Source organism: Heterodontus francisci, chromosome 2, assembly GCF_036365525.1.
Source record: "Heterodontus francisci isolate sHetFra1 chromosome 2, sHetFra1.hap1, whole genome shotgun sequence".
NCBI classification, from domain to species: Eukaryota; Metazoa; Chordata; class Chondrichthyes; order Heterodontiformes; family Heterodontidae; genus Heterodontus; species Heterodontus francisci.
This window is the reverse complement of record NC_090372.1, coordinates 202,271,892-202,291,279: the sequence shown is the minus strand read 5'-3', so window position 1 is coordinate 202,291,279 and position 19,388 is coordinate 202,271,892. Positions and strand designations below refer to the sequence as shown.

At 42.8% G+C, this 19,388-nt stretch overlaps 1 protein-coding gene across 1 annotated transcript in view; it reads left to right on the top strand.

The window, feature by feature from the left end:
- The window catches only part of LOC137381013 (actin-related protein 3B-like), a 64,895-nt gene extending 45,993 nt beyond the window's left edge, over positions 1 to 18,902 (top strand). Inside the window, exons 4-8 of the mRNA XM_068053418.1 lie at positions 2,005 to 2,115; positions 10,372 to 10,467; positions 14,450 to 14,557; positions 18,429 to 18,540; positions 18,814 to 18,902. Coding sequence (XP_067909519.1) covers positions 2,005 to 2,115; positions 10,372 to 10,467; positions 14,450 to 14,557; positions 18,429 to 18,540; positions 18,814 to 18,902 — 516 coding nt within the window. The remainder of the gene's footprint in view (positions 1 to 2,004; positions 2,116 to 10,371; positions 10,468 to 14,449; positions 14,558 to 18,428; positions 18,541 to 18,813) is intronic.
- Positions 18,903 to 19,388: the final 486 nt, after the last annotated feature.

Genomic DNA, 19,388 nt, shown 5'->3' with positions numbered 1-19,388 from the left:
GGATACTCCATCATTGAATGTATTTAAGGCTACATTTGATAGATTTTTGATCTCTGTGAATCAAGGGATATGAGGAGTGGGTGGGAAAATGGAGTTTAGGCAGAAGATTAGCCATGATCGTATTGAATGGCAGAGCAGGCCGGAGGGTCTAGACCTGCTCCTATTCCTTATGTATGTAGCCTTTTTATTCCTCCTATCAAAATGCACTATCCTCTCTTTTGAAATTCATTTGCCAGTTACATAGCTATTTTGCAAGCTTACTAATGTTTGCCTGTATTTATAGAGTCATAGTCATTTACAGCACAGAAGGAGGCCCATCGAGTCCAAGCCGGCTCTCCACAGAGCTATGCTGTCAGTCTCACTCCTTGGCTCGATCTCCGTAGCCCTGCTAGTCTCTTTCTCTCAGTTGGCCATCCAACTTCCTCTTGAAGTTATTGATCGTCTCCGCTTCCACCACCTTTTGTGGGCAGCGAGTTCCTGGTCATTACCACACGCGGTGTTTTTTTTTAACAAAAATGTGCTTCCTCATATTCCCCTTGCAGCTTTTACCCAAAACTTTCAATCTGTGTCCCCTAGTCCTTGTACCATTTGTGAATGGGAGCAGCTTTTTCTTGTCTAACTAAGCCTTCATAATTTTGTACATTTCTATTAAATCTCCCTTCAAATTCCTTCCTTTCAAGTAGAACAAACCTAGCTTTTCCAACCTAACCTTGTAACTAAAATCCCCCATCCCTGGAACCATTCTGGCAAATCTCCTCTGTACCCTCTCAAGGACCCTCCCATCCTTCCTAAAGTGTGATGACCAGAACCGGACGCAATACTCCAGTTGTGGCCGAACCAGAACTTTACAAATGTTCAGCATAACTTCCCTGCTTTTGTAATCAGTGCCTCTATTTATGAAGCCTAAGGTCCCATATGCTTTACTAACCACTCTCTCAATATGTCCTGCCACCTAAAAATCAGTGCACATGGAGCCCCAGGTCCCTCTGTTCCTGCACACTCTTTAGAACTGTGCCATTAAGTATATATTGCCTATCCATATTTCTACTGCCAAAATGCATCACCTCACACTTGTCAGTGTTAAATTCCATCTGCCACCTCTTTGCCCATTGCTATCTCTCCTTAGTCTTCCTCAGTCTTAACTGTCCACCTCCATTCCTCCCCCAAATTTGGTATATAAAGTGTACATTCTGCATTTGCAGTCTTTAAATCCTACAAATAAAGCAACTCCCTCAGTTCAGAGGTCCACTCCCCATCCAACACTGTACAGAGCTCTCTACTCCCCACTCCCTCAAGTGATCAAGAATTGCCAGTTTTTGCTAAGCATCTTCCTCATCCGCTTCCAAATATTATGTGAAAGGCCCAGGCTCCCATCCATTAACGTCTGCAGTCAATGCTGGTAAATCTAGCTTCAGCAGAAATCTTTATCTAGATTAGTAGGGGGAATGTCCTGTGCCTTGCAATGTCTCTGATTTCACCTTTGGCATCTACTTGTCTCCCTTCTTCTGATTGGGATCCCGAAATCTATAAGCAGAATAAATGAAGGGAGAAATAAAAACCAAGTGCTGGGAATACTCAGCAGGTCTGGCAGCATCTGTGGAGAGAGAAACAGTTAACATTTCAGGTCTGTGAATGGTCATTTTTGGACAAGAAAGACCATTCATTACACATGCAAAGATGAATAATTTATCTCTGTAGTGTAGTTGTGTCCTCAATAAAATACATTTATTATTTTCATGACCAAAGTTCCTATTCAAATAAGTAATTCAATTGAAGTAATGCTGCCCATTAGTTAGAAAGCAGCAAGGCAAATAATGCATTACAGAAATGTATAAGATCCCTTATTTTGTATCGCATGTGCACATATACATTAAAGGGAATTAATTTTTGTTTCTGTTCATATTGTAAAGCCATATGATCTAGCAATGATGTGGGGGAAACAGCTGAAGAAAAGAATTACATTTCTATCTATTTCTGACATTGGAGTTTTGTTTCTATTTTCAGTGGCCCATTCGACATGGTATAGTTGAAGACTGGGATCTAATGGAGAGATTTATGGAACATGTGATATTCAAGTATTTACGAGCAGAACCTGAAGATCATCACTTCTTAATGGTAGTGACACAGCTGAAATATTAATTGCCAATCATCGTGTTTCCGTTCATTTGAGGTTGCCTCAAACAAGTGTTCAAGCTAGTACCGAAGTTGCAAATACTCATGCCTGGTCAAATCTATGTTGGTGCAATCTAAATTGCAGTAGACTGGAGACACAGAAGCCATTGAAAATGTCAGATATCTCTAAGTGTTCCAGACTTCTTGTGTGAAGAAGTTTTTCCTGATGCTGACTCTAATTTTAAGGTTTTGCACTCTTGTTCTGGATTTCCCACCAGAGGAAATACTTTCTTTATATCTAATCTATCAAATCCTTTTATCATTTTTAATAACCAAATTGGATCACCCCTTAACTGCTACTTCAGGGAATACAAGCCAGATTTATGCAGCCTGTTTTCATAATTTAGCCCTTTTATCCCTGGTATCCTTCTGATGCATCTTCATTGCACGCGCTAATATATCCTTCCTGATGTGCCATTCCCAGAACCAAACGCAGTATTCCACATGTGGTCTCATTGTAGCTGTACAACTGGACCATAAGTGGAGCATTTCCTCCCCTTTGGATTCCTGTCCCCTATTAAAAAAAAAGCCAACATTCTATTAGCCTTTTTTAAAAATTCCTTTTTGTACTTGTCCATTATTACTCTACTTGCCAAATTGTCAAGTTTTGATATTTAACTGTAAACTTCTTTTGGGCTCTTGGGGGAGTCGAGATCAACTGCATTATTCGTGAGAAGCGGGGTTAGGAATAACTGGGCCAAGAGGGGAGAGAGACGAAAGAAGGATGAGGGGATGGGATGGAGTATTGGGAGGAGATTTAGATGAGAACTGGTGCAGGGAAGAGAAGTGAGCTGAGAGCTGAATTGTTTTGGCACGGACGTGATGGGCCAAATGGCATCCTTCTATGTCATAAATCGTACTATATTTCTATAATTCTTGCCAGATCTAGTTGGGGGTGGCCACATTATGTCACTTGGTTCTTTTGCAGAGGAGGTTTATGTTGGGTACATTTAAACGTGCTTATGATTCCCAAGGATTTATACGCAAAATACTGTCACTTTTCCCGAGTGTACAATTCAATCCTGTACAATCCAACCCCATTTGTGTGAATGCCCTAGGATTATTCATCTGCTATATGGTGAAATTTTTCCAGGTTTACTAACCATTTGTATGATTTTTTTTTTTGTCTTTTTATTTTTAAACTGAATGGGGTAAATGGATTGCAGTGCATGATGTAGGATAGGATTCAGTGATCTGGTTATCTGGCAGGACAATGTGAAAATAATTTTGCAGCCGATGACTTGGAAATGCCTCACAGTCTATATTATATAATATAAAATAAAAACAAGAAATGCTGGAAATACTCAGCAGGTCCGGCAGCATCTGTGGAGAGAGAAGCAGAGTAACGTTTCAGGTCAGTGACACGTCATCAGAACTGGCAAAGGTTAGAAATGTAATAGGTTTTAAGCAAATAAAGTGGGGAGTGGGGCAAGAGATAACAAAAGGCAAGGTGTTGATAGGACAGGGTCACAGAGAATAACTGACCAGAAGGTCATGGAGCAAAGGCAAAAAGTATGTGCTGAAAGTCAAAGCATCAATGCAGTGAGGGTGTTAATGGGCAGAAAAACGAACAGCCCTGGCCCAAAGCACCAACATGAAAAAAACAGTGGGCAGGCACATGGTAAGAAAAATGAATGAGTTAATGTTTCAGGTCAGTGACCCTTCTTTGGAACTAGCAAATATTAGAAATGTAAAAGGTTATAAGCAAGTCAAGCGGGGGTGGGGCAAGAGTTAACAGAGGAGAAGGTGTAAATAGGACAAGGTCACAGAATAGCTGACCAGAAGGTCGTGGAGCAAAGGCAAACGATATGTTAATGGTGTGTTGAAAGACAAAGCATTAGTACAGATAGGGTGTTAATGGACTGAAAATTGAACAGCTGCAAGTACAAACATGAATAAAAACAGTGGATAAGCAAACGGAATAAACTAAGATGAAATAAAATAAACGCACAAAAAAATTTTAAAAAAGGAAAAAGAAAAAAAATAACTAATAAGAGTAAAATGGGGGGTCCGTCATGCTCTGAAATTATTGAACTCAATGTTCAGTCCGGCAGGCTGTCGTGTGCCTAATGGATAAATGAGATGCTGTTCCTTGAGCTTGCGTTGATGTTCACGGGAACACTGCAGCAATCCTAGGACAGAGATGTGAGTATGAGAGCAGGGGGGAGTGTTGAAATGGCAAGCAACCGGAAGCTCGGGGTCCTGCTCGCAGACTGAGCGGAGGTGTTCCGTAAAGCGGTCACCCAGTCTGCGTTTGGTCTCCCCAATGTAGAGGAGACCACATTGTGAGCAGCGAATACAGTATACTACATTGAAAGAAGTACAAGTAAATCGCTGCTTCACCTGAAAGGAGGATTTTGGGGCCTGGGATAGTGAGGAGAGAGGAGGTAAATGGGCAGATATTACACGTACTGTGATTGCAGGGGAAGGTGGCATGGGAAGGGGACGAGGTGGTGGGGGTAATGGAGGAGTGGACCAGGGTGTCACGGAGGGAACGATCCCTTCGGAATGCTGACAGGGGAGGGGAGGGGAAGATGCGTTTGGTAGTGGCATCATGCTGGAGGTAGCAGAAATGGCAGAGGATGATCCTTTGGATATGGAGGCTGATGGGGTGGAAAGTGAGGACAAGGGGAACCCTGTTGCGGTTCTGGGAGGGAGGGGAAGGGGTGAGGTTAGAGGTGCGGGAAATGGGCTGGACGCGGTTGAGGGCCCTGTCAACCACAGTGGGGGGGGGAATCCTCGGTTGAGGAAAAGGAAGATATATCCGAAGCGCTGTCATGGAAGGTAGCATCATCAGAGCAGATGCGCCGGATACGGAGAAACTGGGAGAATGGAATGGAGTCCTTACAGGAGGCAGGGTGTGAAGAAGTGTAGTCGAGGTCGCTGTGGGAGTCAGTGGGCTTATAAAGGATATTATATAATGTGGTTAATTCTGTCAGAGTGTTCAGCTAACCCCTTTATTTTAAAAAAAACTTATGAATATTTGCTTTTGTGATTAGAAATTTTCCCGACTTGATTAGCTAGTCTTAATTTGAAGCAATTTTAAATGTCTTGATAAACTTCACTACAGAATAAATTAGCTACCCTGACAGTCTAATTGGTGAAGGCACTTATGACATACAGATCAGAAGGTCCCAGATTTAACTGCCAATCTGTGCTGAAATAGCTAATTTTGATGGGGATCTATAGCTGGCTCTACTCTAGGCTGAGGGAAGGGACGGGGTAAAATGAACCAGGTTTGCTATTTAACGCTAAAATAAAAGCAAAATACTGCGGATGCTGGAAATCTGAAATAAAAACAAGAAATGCTGGAACCACTCAGCAGGTCTGGCAGCATCTGTGAAAAGAGAAGCAGAGTTAACGTTTCGGGTCAGTGACCCTTCTTCAGAACTGACAAATATTAGAAAAGTCACAGGTTATAAGTAGGTGAGGTGGGGGTGGGGCAAGAGATAACAAAGGAGGTCGAGATTGGACCAGGCCACATAGCTGACCAAAAGGTCACGGAGCAAAGGCCAACAATATGTTAATGGTGTGTTGAAAGACAAAGCATTAGTACAGATTAGGTGTTAATACACTGAATATTGAACAGCAGCAAGTGCAAACCTGAAAAAAAACACTATTGCTATTTAACGCTGTTCAGCAGTTCGTGCCGCACATTGGATCAACCTTCGGCGAGGACAGGAATGGGCTGAATTGTAATACCCTTTCATGATTCAATAATCTGTTTAACTCAGCACATGAAGAATGGACACTTGGATGCCCATGGGACTGTAAGTATCTTTAGAGAAAAGGCAGCTCTGACTGAAGAATTGGACTTGAAATGTTGCACTGTTCTTTGTCTTTGCAGATGATTATGGCTCTTTTATATTTTCAGTATTCTCTGCTTTAGTCCCAGTGATGAAAAATGTGAATTTTCCTTTAAATTGAGTGAGTAATGAAAGGGAAAGGTCTAGGTTCATTCAGAGGTTAAGGAGGAAAGATCAGATGAATCTGGAGTTTTTAGTCATTTATGGGATGTGGGCGTCGCTGGCCAGGCCAGCATTTATTGCCCATCCCTAATTGCCTTGAGAAGGTGGTGGTGAGCTGCCTTCTTGAACAGCTGCAGTCCATGTGGGGTAGGTACACCCACAGTACACCTCGGAAGGGAGTTCCAGGATTTTGACCCCGCGACAGTGAAGGAACGGTGATCTAGTTCCAAGTCAAGATGGTGTGTGACTTGGAGGGGAACTTGCAGGTGGTGTTCCCATGCATTTTCTGCCCTTGTCCTTCTAGTTGGTAGAGGTCGTGGGTTTGGAAAGTGCTGTCTAAGGAGCCTTGGTGCATTGCTGCAGTGCACCTTGTAGATGGTACACACTGCTGCCACTGTGCGTCGGTGATGGAGGGAGTGAATGTTTGTAGATGGTGTGCCAATCAAGCGGGCTGCTTTGTCCTGGATGGTGTCGAGCTTCTTGAGTGCTGTTGGAGCTGCACCCATCCAGGCAAGTGGAGAGTATTCCATCACACTCCTCTGACTTGTGCCTTGTAGATGGTGGACAGGCTTTGGGGAGTCAGGAGGTGAGTTACTCGCCACAGGATTCCTAGCCTCTGACCTGCTCTTGTAGCCACAGTACTTATATTGCTGGTCCAGTTCAGTTTCTGGTCAATGGTAGCCCCTAGGATGTTGATAGTGATTCAGCGATGGTAATGCCATTGAATGTCAAGGGGAGATGGTTAGATTCTCTCTTGTTGGAGATGGTCATTGCCTGGCACTTGTGTGGCGGAAATGTTGCTTTCCACTTATCAGTCCAAGCCTGGATATTGTCCAAGTTTTGCTGCATTTTTACACTGACTGCTTCAGTATCTGAGGTGCTGACCATTGTGCAATCATTAGCGAACATCCCCACTTCTGACCTTATGATTGTAGGAAGGTCATTGATGAAGCAGCTGAAGATGGTTGGGCCTAGTACACTACCCTGAGGAACTCCTGCAGTGATGTTCTGGAGCTCAGATGATTGACCTCCAACAACCACAACCATCTTCCTTTGTGCTAGGTATGACTCCAACCAGCGGAGGGTTTTCCCCCGATTCCCATTGACCTCAGTTTTGCTCGGGCACCTTGATGCCATACTCTGTCAAATGCTGCCCTGATGGCAAGGGCAGTCACTCTCACCTCACCTCTTGAGTTCAGCTCTTTTGTCCATGTTTGAACCAAGGCTGTAATGAGGTCAGGAGCTGAATGGCCCTGGCGGAACCCAAACTGAGCGTCACTGAGCAGGTTATTGCTAAGCAAGTGCCGCTTGATGGCACTGTTGATGACACCTTCCATCACTTTTCTGATGATTGACAGTATACTGATGGGGTGGTAATTGGCTGGGTTGGACTTGTCCTGCTTTTTGTGTACAAGACATACCTGGGCAATTTTCCACATTGCCGGATAGATGCCAGTCTTGTAGCTTGGCTGGGGGCGTGGCATGTTCAGGAGCACAGGTCTTCAGTACTATTGCCTGAGTATTGTCAGGGCCCATAGCCTTTGCAGCATCCAGTGCCTTCAGTCGTTTGTTGATATCATGCGGAGTGAATCGAATTGGCTTAAATCTGGCATCTGTGATGCTGGGGACTTCAGGAGGAGGCCGAGATGGATCATCAACTCGGTACTTCTGGCTGAAGATTGTTGCAAATGCTTCAGCCTTATCTTTCACACTGATGTGCTGGGCTCCCCCATCATTGAGGATGGGGATATTTGTGGAGCCATCTCCTCCAGTTAGTTGTTTAATTGTCCACCACCATTCATGACTGGATGTGGCAGGACTGTAGAGCTTAGATCTGATCCGTTGGTTATGGAATCACTTAGCTCTGTCTATTGCATGCTGCTTACGCAGTTTGGCACGCAGATAGTCCTGTGTTGTAGCTTCACCATGTTGACACCTCATTTTGAGGTATGCCTGGTGCTGCTCCTGGCATGCTCTCCTGCACTCTTCGTTGAACCAGGGTTGGTCTCCTGGCTTGATGGTAATGATAGAGTGGGGGATATGCCAGGCCATGAGGTTACAGATTGTGGTTGAGTACAATTCTGCTGCTGCTGATGGCCCACAGCGCCTCATGGATGCCCAGTTTTGCATTGCTGGATCTGTTCGAAATCTATCCCATTTAGCATGGTGGTACTGCCACACAACACGATGGACGGTATCCTCAATGTGAAGACGAGACTTAGTCTCCACAACGACTGTGCAGTGGTCACTCCTACCAATACTGTCATGGACAGATGCATCTGCTGCAGGCAGATTGGTGAGGACAAGGTCAAGTATGTCTTTCCCCCTTGTTGGTTCCCTCACCACCTGCCACATACCCAGTCTAGCAGCTATGTCCTTTAGGACTCGGCCAGCTCGGACAGTAGTGGTGCTACCGAGCCACTCCTGGTGATGGACATTGAAGTACCCCACCCAGAGTACATTCTGTGCCTTGCCACCCTCCGTGTTTCCTCCAAGTGCTGTTCAACATGGAGGAGTACTGACTCATCAGCTGAGGGAGGGCGGTAGGTGGTAATCAGCAGGAGGTTTCCTTGTCCATGTTTGACCTGATGCGATGAGACTTCATGGGGTCCAGAGTCGATGTTAAGGATTCCCAGGGCAACTCCCTCCCTACTGTATACTGTATACCACTGTGCCGCCACCTCTGGTGACTCTGTCCTCCCAGTGGGACAGGACATACCCGGGGATGGTGATGGTAGTGTCTGGGACATAGTCATACACACGGAATCGTACCTTACAGACAATGTCAGGCTGTTGCTTGACTAGTCTGTGGGACAGCTCTCTCAACTTTGGCACAAGCCCCCAGATGTTCGTAAGGAGGATTTTGCTGGGTCGACAGGGCTGGGTTTGCTGTTGTCGTTTCCAGTGCTTGGGTCGACGCTGGGTGATCCGTCCGGTTTCATTCCTTTTTATTTACTTTGTAGCAGTTGGATACAACTGAGTGGCTTGCTAGGCCATTTCAGAGGGCATGTAAGAGTCAACCACATTGGCTCTTCGTGATTAATTTACACCTAAGTTGCAGCCGTCCAACCCTCTGATTTCTGCACTCCTCCAATTCTGGCCTGTTGCCCACCCCTGATTTTCGCTGCTCTATCATTACTGGCCGTGCCTTCAGCTGCCTAGACCCCAAGTTCCGGAATTCCCTCCTTAAACCTCTCAGCCTCTTTACAACTCTCTCCTTTTAAAACCCTTCATTAAAAACTACCTCTTTGACCTTTTGGCGATTTGTCTTATGTGGCTCAGCATTTAGTTTTGTTAATACTCCTTTAAGCTCCTCAGGACGTTTTGCTATACAAAAGCAGGTTGTTATTAAAAACATTTTTATTTAGAGATACAGCACTGAAACAGGCCCTTCGGCCCACCGAGTCTGTGCCGACCAACAACCACCCTTTTATACTAACCCTACAGTAATCCCATATTCCCTATCACCTACCTACACTGGGGGCAATTTACAATGGCCAATTTACCTATCACCTGCAAGTCTTTGGCTGTGGCAGGAAACCGGAGCACCCGGCGAAAACCCACGCAGACACAGGGAGACTCCGCACAGGCAGTACCCAGAATCGAACCTGGGTCTCTGGAGCTGTGAGGCTGCGGTGCTAACCACTGCGCCGCCCATTAATTCTTAATATTTTGGGAGAAGAAGAAAGTAAGAAGCTCCAGTTTTGAACTGTGGGGAAAAAATTAGTTGGCCTTTGATTCAACACAGTGGAGATGTAGGCAGGAACAGGAGTATGTGCAACAGTGTCCGTGGAGTTTAGAAGGAATGAAAGAGTCACATTCAGAGGAGCTTTTTGAAGCTTTGGCTTTTTCTTTGTTCATAAGTGCAAGAAATGTGTTGGAAGAGCCTTCCCAAACATGTGAGAAACGTGTGAATCTTGGAGGGACTTGGGGTTTATGGAAATCAGTTGTAGAAAAGAAAATTGCTTGGCTCAAAAAAGGAAAGTGGCTTTTGAAGGCAACTTCAGCAGTGAAAGAAACGTGGGACTTCTATCCGAGGTCAGAGGAAATAATGAGGTTAAGCATATTAATGGATGAAGGAATAAATGTGGAGTCGTCAAAAGAGGGACAGGTACCTGTTGCAGATTTTGGAGTGGGCATGTATTTCATTTTTGAAGAGATGAAAGCAACAAAATTTTCATTCATTGAAAGCATTTGGTCTTGTTTGTAAAATTGTTACTTTTTGTTGCAGACAGAACCACCTCTCAACACACCAGAGAATCGAGAATACCTCGCAGAAATCATGTTTGAGTCCTTTAATGTCCCAGGGCTTTACATTGCAGTCCAGGTAAAGAGCTTGCAAATGGGAGAAGTTACTTGGCATTTGAGAAATGCAGTGGCAGAATGTGTTATTGTAGCAATATAGGCTCCAGCCTAGAGTTTTCCCACGCAGCAAATTCTTAATCTTGACAGTGTAATTGGGGGAGGAGAGAATTGGAATGTAATAATAAAAGCAAAATATTGCAGATGCTGGAAATCTGAAATAAAAACAAGAAATGCTGGAAATACTCAGCACGTCTGGCAGCGTCTTTGGAGAGAGAAGCAGGTCTGTGACCTTTCATCAGAACTGGCAAAGGCTAGAAATGTAATAGGTTTTAAATAAATAAAGTGGGGGTGGGGCAAGAGTTAACCAAAGAGAAGGTGTTGAAAGGACAAGGTCACAGAGAATGACTGACCAATTGGAATGCTTTCCTTGTTCGAATTTCTCTCATCTCTTGATATTTGGAAACCATGCAGCATTGGCAGAAGCTTTGGAGCAGCTTGCCGGCAAGTTCTCAGGGATGTCAGTGTGTGTGTTTTTCTTTAAACTTGTCAGTGCCTAGTGAAAACTTGATTGCTTAGGCAAAATAAAGGGGAAAAAAACTGATACAAATTGAGAGGTACATTTGTGTTAGAATATGTCCTTCAACTATTCAGTCAAATCCGCCTTGTGCAGATCAGGTGGCAGTTTTTTTTCTCTCCAATGATTGTTACAGAAGTTAGTGAATGAACTTTGTCAGGCTAAATTGAATTCTTGGATTATGCAAATTCACATCAACCTGTCTTCAAATTTAGAGTTATGGCACTCGTTCAATCAATGTCACTGAAGCAAGCCTACAAAAATTCATAGAGATCGTACAGTAAAGGATTGCTCTTCAGTACTTGGCACATTGTATAAATTATTATTGTAAGCCAGACTTGTTTCCGAATAATGGAAGGGACTGTTTTCATACACTGCTACAATTTGTGAGCATTCTGCTGAAACTGATATATTGGAAAAAATAAAGAAGGAACTGCTTGGATTGTAGTTGAAAAATCCCATTCCACCCCCACCCCCCCCCCCCTTTTCTCTCTTGTGCTTGACTTCCCTCACTCCTGACACTGGATATTCTGTTTTGAAGGATGGTAACTCCTGTACCCCACACTTGCTAAAATAGAGGTAAATTCTTTGAAATAACTGAAGAGTGGAAGAGGGGCATGACAGCAAAGATATCGCACCGGAAGGCTTTTTATTTTCTTTGTTTAAAATAGAAACCATGGAAACTGCATTGGTTCAAAATGGAGCTCGGCAGAATTCTTTTACAGGGTTGTGTATGAAAGATTAAGCTTACATTTAGGTTAGTTTGAATGTTGGGGTGGGGAATTTAAGAACTACAATAAGTATGATCTAGCTGCTGTTAAGTTTGATTAGATTAGAGATACAGCACTGAAACAGGCCCTTCGGCCCACCGAGTCTGTGCCGAACATCAACCACCCATTTATACTAATCCTACACTAATCCCATATTGCTACCAAACATCCCCACCTGTCCCTATATTTCCCTACCACCTACCTACCTACACTAGTGACAATTTATAATGGCCAATTTACCTATCAACCTGCAAGTCTTTTGGCTTGTGGGAGGAAACCGGAGCACCCGGAGAAAACCCACGCAGACACAGGGAGAACTTGCAAACTCCACACAGGCAGTACCTGGAATCGAACCCGGGTCCCTGGAGCTGTGAAGGTGCGGTGCTAACCACTGCGCCACTGTGCCGCCCTTCTTGCTTTGAGTGACCTTCAACTTTACCAGAGATTCCTAATTTTTAGTCCTTGATCTGAGTGTTCGGAATGAAGAGAGCAGAAAGCAGAAATGTTCCTTTACCCAGTTTAATAATTTCTCCTGTAACCATGGAAATGCTGCATTCTGGTGCAGTGACACACAATATGTACTCCCCCATCTTTCTAATTTCGTAGATTTTTCCATGCAATTTTTGTGTTAGAGAATACTCTTAATAATGTATTTTAGAAAAAAATGTTGTTAGATAGGACTTTGAACTGGCACTTGCCAGCGTCTTAAAATGAGTGCACAAGGTTTTAAAATTTGGTCTTGTGCTTACCCAGAGAGTGATTAGACTGTGAAACTTGCTAACACATGATGTATTTGAGACAAATAGCTGAAATGCATTAAAGGGGCAGCAACATGAACAGATGAGGGGAGAATTGTCCAGGCGAGTATGTTGATGGGGTTAGATGAAGAGCTGAGGGAGGATGCTTGTTTGGAGCATATACACCAGCATAGTCCAGTTGGGTCGAATGGCCTGTCGCAATGCTGTAAATTCTATGTATGCCATAATTACTGAATTAATATTTACAACATTTCGTGAACATGCTGAAAATAGAGAACCCATGCTAAATGTCAGATTGCATGTGTGATATTGCTTTGTGAGTGACTCACCTTATGCATTATTCACAAGATATTTAATGAAATTATAAAATGTTTTACCCTGAAAATAGGTTAGTTATGAATTAGTAAAATATACTAAGAAAATTAATTACTGTTTCCTCTTGTTATTGTCTGAGGATCATTAAAAATGTTTGAGGAATATGTTCTTGACCATATTTAAATTAAAAGTTTTGAACTAGCTGAGTCAAATTTTCTAGTCTAAAACCGTAGCATCCATTACTTAAGCTAGAAATATTAGCCACAACTAACATGAAAGAAATAAATTAATTATCCATTCAGTCAGGAGATCCATTAAAAAAAGGTATGCAATTCCTTGAAAAATAAAAATATCTTCTTTGGTTGGGTCGCAGTGATTCCAGAGAGACATCTGCAACAGGTCTCAGACAGATTTATATACTTCAATTGATTTCATGGAGTCATTGTGACGAAGTATGTTATTCTGAGTTGTCCCATAATCCTAATTGTAATCAAGATTGACGGGGGGAGCTGTTTGGCACCCTTGTTTAATACATGCAGCTGGCAGGTGGGCATTTTCTGTATAAATTTTCCTTCACTGACCAGCAGAGAAAATCTATTGATCACCATTCCCAGTGCAGGTATATTGGGCAAAACGTCATGGTGTCACAGGAGGAAAAGTTATATTCAAAATGCCTCCTCCCAGGCTGCCAACAGGACAGAATGATGCAGAAATTTCCCTGCTACGCCTGCCTTTTCAACAAAATGTGAAACCAAGGCCTGGTCTGTCCATTCAGATGGATAAAAAGATCCTGTGGCCTTTTATGAAAAATGACAAAGAAGTTCTTTTGCCCTGGCCAACATTCATCTCTCAACCAACACTGCCAAAAACCAACTAAATGGCCATTTGCTTAATTATTGTTTGTTGGACTTCACTGTGTGCAAATTACCTGTTGCATTTGTCTATAAAACAGGGGCTGTATTTGGGAGAGATGGAGGTGTACTGGTGATGTCACTGAACTAGTAATTCAGAGGCCCAGGCTAATGCTCTGGGGACACGGGTTCAAATCCTACCACGGCAGCTGGTGGGATTTAAATGTAATTAGTTGATAAAAGAAAAAGTCTGGAATTGAAAGCTAGTCTCAGTAATGGTGCCATGAACTATCATTGTTATAAAAACCCATCTGGTTCACTAATGTCCTTTAAAGAAGGAAATCTGTTGTCCTTACCTGGTCTGACCTACCTGGTCTGGCACAGCTATGTGGTTGACTCTTAATTTGCCTCTGAAATGGCCCAGCAAGATACTCAGTTGTCAAGGGCAATTAGGGATGCGCACATCCCATGAAAGAAATTTTTTTTATTTGTTTATTGCGACGTGTCTTGGGCCTTGCTGAGGTTGTGAATGGGGCAATATAAATTCAAGTCTTTCAGGATTATTAGACAATTCAGTACAAGGTGTGTTTTTTTTTAATGTAGCACTTTTAGAATTAAATAAAGCATGGCAGAATTATGTTTTATATAGTTCCTAAATTACTACTGAAAGAAATGGGGGAAAAATTGTATTATATATAATAACTGTAATTTTTTAGGATTCATTTTCAAATTGCAGGCTGTCCTAGCCTTAGCTGCTTCCTGGACCTCACGGCAGGTGGGAGAACGCACACTAACGGGCACAGTGATAGACAGTGGTGATGGAGTGACGCATTGTATTCCAGTGGTGAGTATAACACTTGAACATAAATAATTATCATACCTGCTACAAAAGGAAAAACGTTTGATTCCGTTTGAGGTTTAAGCTTGTGTGACATATGTTACAACCAGTAATTAAAGAATTATAAAATGTTTAAGGACTGAAGATCAGTATTAAAACCCAATATCAATGCAGCAAATTGTGTAATTTTTAGATGGTACCAGTTAGTGATGGAGATATTCAAATTCGAGATTTTTTTTGATAACATAAATTAGGGAAAATCAATTTCCACTCTTCAGAGTGCTGGATACTAGATGGCTAAGTGCAAGATTGCCACCAAAAAGGTAGAAAAAAATTAGTTACATGGAATAAGTGTTAAGGTTTGGAATTCACAATCAGAAACACTGATGTTAGCCAAATCATTTAATAGTTTTTAAAAAGGATGGTGACAAATATTGAAGAAAAATTTAAAACTACAAGTGGAAAGACTGGGGCATGGGATCAAATAAGAACAAAGAACCGTGCAGCACAGGAACAGGCCATTCGGCCCTCCAAGCCTGCGCCGATCTTGATGCCTGTCTAAACTAAAACCTTATGCACTTCCGGGGACTGAATCCCTCTATTCCCTTTCTATTCATGTATTTGTCAAGATGCCTCTTAAACGTCGCTATCATACCTGCTTCCACCACCTCCCCTGGCAGCAGGTTCCAGGCACTCACCACCCTCTGTGTAAAGAACTTGCCTCGCACATCCCATCTAAACTTTGCCCCTCGCACCTTAAACCTATGTCCCCTAGTAACTGACTCTTCCACCCTGGGAAAAAGCTTCTGACTATCCACTCTGTCCATGCCACTCATAACTTTGTAAACCTCTATCTTGTCGCCCCTCCACCTCCGTCGTTCCAGTGAAAACAATTTTATTTTATCCAACCTCTCCTCATAGCTAATGTCCTCCAGACCAGGCAACATCCTGGTAAACCTCTTCTGTACCCTCTCCAAAGCCTCCACGTCCTTCTGGTAGTGTGGCGACCAGAATTGCACGCAATATTCCAAGTGTGGCCTAACCAAAGTTCTGTACAGCTGCAGCATGACTTGCCAATTTTTATACTCTATGCCCCCACCGATGAAGGCAAGCATGCCGTATACCTTCTTGACTACCTTATCCACCTGCGTTGCCACTTTCAGTGATCTGTGGACCTGTACGCCCAGATCTCTCTGCCTGTCAATACTCCTAAGGGTTCTGCCATTTACTGTATACTTCCCACCTGTATTAGATCTTCCAAAATGCATTACCTCACATTTGTCCGGATTAAACTCCATCTGCCATTTCTCCGCCCAAGTCTCCAACCAATCTATATCCTGCTGTATCCTCTGACAATCCTCATCACTATCCGCAACTCCACCAACCTTTGTGTCGTCCGCAAACTTACTAATCAGACCAGCTACATTTTCCTCCAAATCATTTATATATACTACAAACAGCAAAGGTCCCAGCACTGATTCCTGAGGAACACCACTAGTCATAGCCCTCCATTCAGAAAAGCACCCTTCCACTGCGACCCTCTGTCTTCTATGACCGAGCCAGTTCTGTATCCATCTTGCCAGCTCACCTCTGATCCCGTGTGACTTCACCTTTTGTACCAGTCTGCCATGAGGGACCTTGTCAAAGGCTTTACTGAAGTCCATATAGACAACATACAAATGGATAGCTCTTTCAGAGAGCTGGTATTGCACAATGCCAAACAGCCATTTAATGCAAAAAAAAAAGTTGTTAGTGGGATGCTATTGGCACTTGTAAGGCTGTAGCAATTGCCTATTCACCGAGAAGGTGGTGCGCGCCTTCTTAGAATCAGAGTCGTTACAGCACAGGAGGCCATTCAGCCCATTGAGTCTGTGCCGGCTCTCTGTAGAGCAATCCAGTCAGTCCCATTTTCCCACTCTATCCCCATAGCCCTGCAAGCTTATTTCCCTCAGTGCCCATCCAATTTCCTTTTGAAATCATCAATCGTCTCTGCTTCCAGCACCCTTGTGGGCAGCGACTTCCAGGTCACTACCATTCGCTGCGTTTTTTTTTTAAAGTTCTTCACATCCCCCTTCCCCGTAGAGGGCACTATGCTGAAATGGATGTCTAAATCAATGCAAGTTCCTGTGCAAAAACCCGTTTAAGAAATCTGTGGGTAAGTGTAATAAACGGCTAGCATTGTTTGTTCGCTACTGATCGCAAAATTCTGCGCCACTGCATCTGCAGTAACGGAGGTGTTGAATACTGAATCCAGTGGTAGGGGTCCTGAACAAATGAACTGTTCTATCCTGGACGGTGTGGAGCTTTTTGTTTGTGGCTATATCCAACCAAGCAAGTGTTGAGTATTCCATTATACTGCTGAGTTGAGCCATGTAAATGGTGGCTGGGTTTGAGGAGTCATGGGGCGCTATAAAATTCTGGTTTAAATAAATGGTTATTGGGCAAGAAATATCTTTGGTTGTGAATGAAGGGAGTTTCATTCTGTTTTTTTTCCTGTCGGGTTGTGACATGAGCATAAAAATGCTGATTTTATTACTTATGACATTGAGGGGCTGTACTAAGAAATAACGTAAACCAAAGCATTATTTGTAAGTTGAGAATTAGGCTGAGATGGGGTGGTCCAAAGAGTTAGATACCGTCTCTTGTTTCTGGGACCTAGTTTCAAATCTAGTCCATCTTGTTTAGATGAAATCTCCTATCTGCTGATTGCAAAAGCTCTTGTGTGAAATGAGTTGGTTCGGATGAGGAAGGCCTATTGTAGCTTAACTACTGTTAACAGATCATCTGGTTGTTATCACATTGCTGTTTGTGGGACTTTGCTGTGTGCAAATTGGCTGCTGTATTTCTTCCATTGCAATAGTGACTAATTCAAAAAAGATACTTTATTGGCTGTAAAGCATTTGGGGACACCCTGAAGTCATTGAAAGGTGTTAAATAAATGTAAGTCTTTCTTTCCTTTTCCAGTTTGAACTTGTGTCTCCAAGTTCTACTCCTGCAGTTTAATTTAAAGTAATATTTCATACAATCGTGTATGCCTCAGAGAATCTCTGTGTCTCCTCCTTTTCCAGGCTGGCAAGCCCAAGTTGTTAGTCTTTTCTCATAACTCGTATCCCTAACATTGGGAATTAGCCAGTGCTTGAATGTTTCCTGTTGCTTGACTACTAGAATTGGAAGCCACAGTTAATGTGCACTCTGCCTAGAGCACTATGAAGTTTGATCCTTCTCTTATTTGTCTTTTTGTTCTGCTGTTCTAGCTATGTAGTTCAACATCCTCTTGCCTTTGTTAATTGCTGCTCTGCATTGGTAGGACAGGTTTATCATTGAATACACAAGAAACAAAGAACTTGTATTTCTACAGAACTTTTCATTGCTAAAGATGATTTACAAAGCTTTACTTTTGAAGTGTAGTCACTGCTGTAATGAAGAAAATGTGGCAGCCATTATGCATTGAGCAAGGTCCCACAAACAGCACTGAGATATGATTTTTTTTGTGATGTTGTTTGAGGGACAGATGTTGGCTAAGACTCCAGTTTATTTCAGCTTCTTCCTTGGCTGTATCAACATAATTCATGGAGTGCATGCGTATGCATTTTGTCTTCCTATGTACACTACTTAACATTTCACTGTTAAATATTCTCTGTATTTATTCTGTCTACTTGCATATCTTCCTTGTTGAATTTATTCTGCCATTCTGAGCTGCCTGTTCCACTGCCCTTCCTAGTTTGGTTTGATCTGTAAATTCGGCTACTTTTTATTGAGTTTGGAATCCAAGTCACTTTTATATAAATTTGGAAAAAGGAGTGGTCCCAGCACTGAGGTACCCTGCCTCCATCATAACTACTTTAAGAAATGCTCATTATTTTTCTACTCTTTCCAGCAGTTTCTCACCCATTCTTGTGATATTCTCTTAATCACCAGTCTCCTGAGAGCATACCTTATCCCTGGAAGCTATAGAAATAAAACTGTAAAAGGAAGATATACAGTAAGGAGTTAGCGTGTTTAAAACTTCAAGGTTTAGAGAAGTGTTGCATATGTGATAGATAAGAACTAATGATGTGTAAATGGAATCTAAATGTATATAGGTCAGTGAAGATACAGGAATTCATTCATAGGAGAGTGTGCAGGAAAGATGTTTTTAAAATTATTTGCTGATGATTAGAACACTTGCTTACCTAAATCCATTTTTCACTTGAGAAAGCTCTTAACGTTTTAGTGTCTGTAATTAAACTAAAAGGAACGAAATGTCCTTTTTCTGCCATTAGGAAAGCTAGTTGCGGGGTCAAGTAGAGCTCCAGTGGACCAGAACAAATCCAATGCAGTAAGGAATGCGAAAAGATCACTGAAAGGCTAAAGAAATTGGGAGGTTGTGGGGGGTTGGTGGGGCGGGGGGCGCATTAGGAGTGGAGCAGATTGAGGAGAGAGAGCGCGAGCATAAAAAAAAACAAATGCCCAGTGGATTGCCATTCGAAGCTGGCAACAACCAATAGATGAAAGTCGTGGTAAAGTCGAGGTATTCCAGATCATGATCCAAGGAGATATCCTGCACAATCCATTCATATGCAATGAAACGCCCCGGCATGGCAAATCTAATACTGCTGTGCTTAACACACGTCTGTGTAGAGATGTTGTCTATTATTAGCTACCTTGAATCCCCCTACATGATGAAATCAAACAAATCAGAACGCGTAAAGGGGAGAAAGAGAGGAATGGATTTCAGTCATTTCATCTTTCCCAACACCAAGGAAGAGATTCCTTACCAAAACTTTAGCTGGATGTCTCAGTGTGGAGTGGATAAGGAGGGGAGGGAATGGGAATCAACTATGGTATCTTGGAATTG